The sequence below is a fragment of the Limulus polyphemus genome, unplaced genomic scaffold (assembly GCF_000517525.1).
Source record: "Limulus polyphemus unplaced genomic scaffold, Limulus_polyphemus-2.1.2 Scaffold2599, whole genome shotgun sequence".
Lineage (NCBI taxonomy): Eukaryota > Metazoa > Arthropoda > Merostomata > Xiphosura > Limulidae > Limulus > Limulus polyphemus.
This window is the reverse complement of record NW_013668209.1, coordinates 49,350-52,957: the sequence shown is the minus strand read 5'-3', so window position 1 is coordinate 52,957 and position 3,608 is coordinate 49,350. Positions and strand designations below refer to the sequence as shown.

Here is a 3,608-nt window from a genome sequence, read left to right as displayed (position 1 = left end):
TCATATTAGCAATGACAAAGATGTTACACTGGTATGTTCCAACATCTTGTTTAGATGACTCAACACTGGTTGGATTGGAATTTTGCATCAATGATAATAATTGTTTTCCAACACTTTCTTTCAATTACACATAGTTTAATTAATAATGCTCTAGTATTTTATTTAAAGATTTATCAGTATTTGTTTCATAAACTTAGAAAAACTCTCAAGATTTTGTAACTCTCTTATAATGGTTATAAAAAAGAATTTCACTGTACAGTGGTGATTGGCAAAGATTAAACTGTAATGAATTACTATTACCCAAAAGCTGATATATGTCCATGCTGAAATTATTTAGTTAAATGCTTGTAAGAAAACGTGTTTTTCTATGTCAAGGTGTAGGTATTGAGCCACAAATAAGGAAACAATTTTGTTTAAGTTATTTATAACAGTGTAGTCAAGATGATTTCCATCATCAGTCTCCTTGTGCCAAGTCTCTGGAAATGGATTAGTGACAAGATGTAGGACTGGTACACCTGTGGAAGAAAAGAAACAACTCTAATTTTGCCTTATAAAGTTCATAGATACAAGAAGAAATTTAGGGCTTGTAAGATTAGTCACTTTATTGCTTTTGAATTATTTTAAAGTATATGTATATATCACATAAAAAAAAACACTTCATAAAAATGTTTTTTTATCACTTTTATATTTTTTAGCATGTACATAGTTTCTTCTCAGTCAATTAACATAATAACACTATTAAATTTTCACTTTCAAAATGGGGAAGAATGGGATATTTGTGTGTTCTTGTTGTTATTTGTCATGTATGTCGAGGAATTCAAATATTTTTTTCTATTACAAAATTTGTACAATTGACACAGAAAGAAGAAATACTGAAAATAACTTAAAAATCAAAGAAAAGTGCTACAATGAATTAAGATAAATACTGAACGAATGAAATGCTTGAAACGTTAAAGACACTGTATGTATTTACAAAACAAAACAAAATTAAGTAATCTAGGTACATTATGTTACTGGTGTTTCGTTCTTGTGTTTTAATATTGTTACGCCTCCGTTCGTTAGTTAATTTTCCGTATAATTTCTTTTCGAAGAAACTTTGGCGATGCAAGTCCTTTCTTAAATAAAATTGGTTTATTCTTTCTGAATACAATTTTGCAATACACTTAATTTCCACAGTCGCACTATAACAAACGCTATAATTCACAACGAACGTTTCACGTGCTCGACTCAACAATACGTCTCTCTGTCCGCAGTTCAATTACACATTACATTGTTGCCGTCAGTTCTTACCGGCTTATATATACAAGACTACCGCATATCTAGTAGGCTCTCGAGATTTTAGGAAGGGACGTGAACGCTCGAGAAGTGCATGACGTGTTACTAAGGTCACGTGACCTCCGCTGTCGTAATAATAAGTTAAACATCATTACTAATGTTAACTTCACATGTTAATTAGGAGTCAGCCTTTAACATCAGAAATAATTCATTTAATCCACATAAATTCACATGCATGGTTTGATTCAATTTCACATAAAAAAAATATCTGATATTTTATTGTCAACAGACCTGGCACTTTTATCAGATTTGGCTTATTTTCCAGAACTAACAATCTTCTAAGATCAAAGCTTTTCCAGACTGGGTCTGATATATTCAATTCCCTACCTAAACAAATGTATGTGATACAGGGTGGGGCCATACATTTCCACCCCCTTGAGTCCAATTTGAAAGCAGAGAGTTACTCAAGTAAGTAAATAAGTAAGTGATAGTAAATCATGTAGTGGCCTGGTGCTTCTTCTCTCCTGTGTTCGAGCTAGAGTGAACTAATTTCACGTGGATGTGCCAACCATGAGTAGCCTGACTTTCTTTGTATCATTGTATTTAATATCCCCTGTTGAGCAGATTTAAGCTTCGTCGTTGTTCTTATTTCATGTTTGCCAAAAAATTTGAGATTTTAGCACATCATTTCAGATACAGAGATTTTTTTTGAGACTCAAAGACTTTGAGCAGCTGTTTTATATTCAGATTTAGATTGAATTTTGCTTAATGTTTAGCTAACTTGTTTTATATTTAAACATTGGGGATTTTTTTTTTAAATTCTAGGTTTCCATAATTTTTCGTGTAGCTTGAGGGGGATCAGTGGTCAGTCTGAAGGCTTATAACTCTAACAACCGGGTTTTGATACCCATAGTGGGCACAGCAAAGATATAACTTTTTGTAGCTTTGTGCGACCCTTAGATACCTATAATAGGCTAATAATGAAGATGGTTGACTAAACACAAAACAATTTATTTACAAGGTTCGAACGTTTCAGAATACACTCATTTCATCTTCAGCGAAGTCTGGAAATCGTGTTACAAAGATATTTATTAATTAAAACTATAATATCAGAATCACTAGTTTACTTAGTTAACAAGAAAAGTGGTAAATGGAAGGATAAAACAAAGATTATAGATATAGTGCAAAACAGGTTAGTTTTAAGTGTATAAATTTAGAATAATTTTAGATCTAAAGAACTTTGTTAGTCTTTAAGAGTAGGGCGGTCTTTAGCTAAGAGTAAACTTGCTTTAATGTAGAGTTCAAGGTCTGAAGATCTTGTAGTAATGACAGAGAAATCATTAAATGAAATATTGTGACCCGTGGTTTCAGTATGTGATGAGTGGCTGAGGTTAAGTAGTGGACGGTTGTGTTAGATACTCCTAAATGTTTACAGACTAGTTTTCAAGTGGGGTTTTGTTTCGCCAGTGTACGTGACCTTAATGCGGAGGCTAAGTCTATATTGGTCTGAGCTGAATTTGAGGGTAGAAGTTTTTTTTTTTATTAAAGAGGAAAGGGCCCGGCATGGCCAGGTGGTTAGGGCACTCAACTCGCAATCTGTGGGTCTCGAGTTCGAATCCCCGTCCCACCAAACATAATCGCCCTTTCAGCCGTGGGGGCGTTATAATGTGATGGTCAATCTCACTATTCGTTGGTAAAAAGAGTAGCCCAAGAGTTGGCGGTGGGTGGTGATGGCTAGCTGCCTTTCCTCTAGTCTTACACTGCAAAATTAGGGACTGCTAGCGCAGATAGCCCTCGTGTAGCTTTGCGTGAAATTCAAAAACAAAAAATAAAGAGGAGAGTTGTTTTTTAATTTGTAAGGATTATGAACCCATAAAAGGAAGAGAGATAACGAGGAGAAATTTGGGAATGGTGTGCATATTGGCTGGTGGTTGGAATTTGTTGTTTAGAAAACTGCGTCTAATCTGCATTAGAAAATCAATCGGACAGCCATTATTTAATCAACATGTGTTCGTGTAGAAAGGTAATTTGTTTGTGTAAAATAGAATAAATCGAATACAGATTAAAAATTATGTTTAACAATGACATGACTAGATTACGCTTGAAGAAGTTGGGGATAAAAATATTCAACTTGAAGTAAAAGCCAGTTAAAGTCCTTTTATGATAAACAGAGGTAGAAAAGTATTTACCTTCTTTGGTAATCTTGATGTTTAGGCTGTGAAGCAATCTCCGATTATGTGACTTCTTTGTTCCATAATATATATTGTTACGTATCTGCTCGTTGTTAATTTCCGGTATAAATTGTTTCAGAGGAACTTCGGCGATACAAGTCC

At 33.9% G+C, this 3,608-nt stretch overlaps 1 protein-coding gene across 2 annotated transcripts in view; it reads right to left on the bottom strand.

The window, feature by feature from the left end:
- Positions 1 to 274: 274 nt before the first annotated feature.
- Positions 275 to 3,608, bottom strand: part of LOC106467397 (glutaminyl-peptide cyclotransferase-like) — a 45,625-nt gene continuing 42,291 nt past the window's right edge. For both annotated transcript variants that reach the window (XM_013927747.2, XM_022395577.1), the window contains one exon: positions 275 to 515. In XM_013927747.2, coding sequence (XP_013783201.2) covers positions 334 to 515 — 182 coding nt within the window. In that variant the 3' untranslated portion in view covers positions 275 to 333. The remainder of the gene's footprint in view (positions 516 to 3,608) is intronic.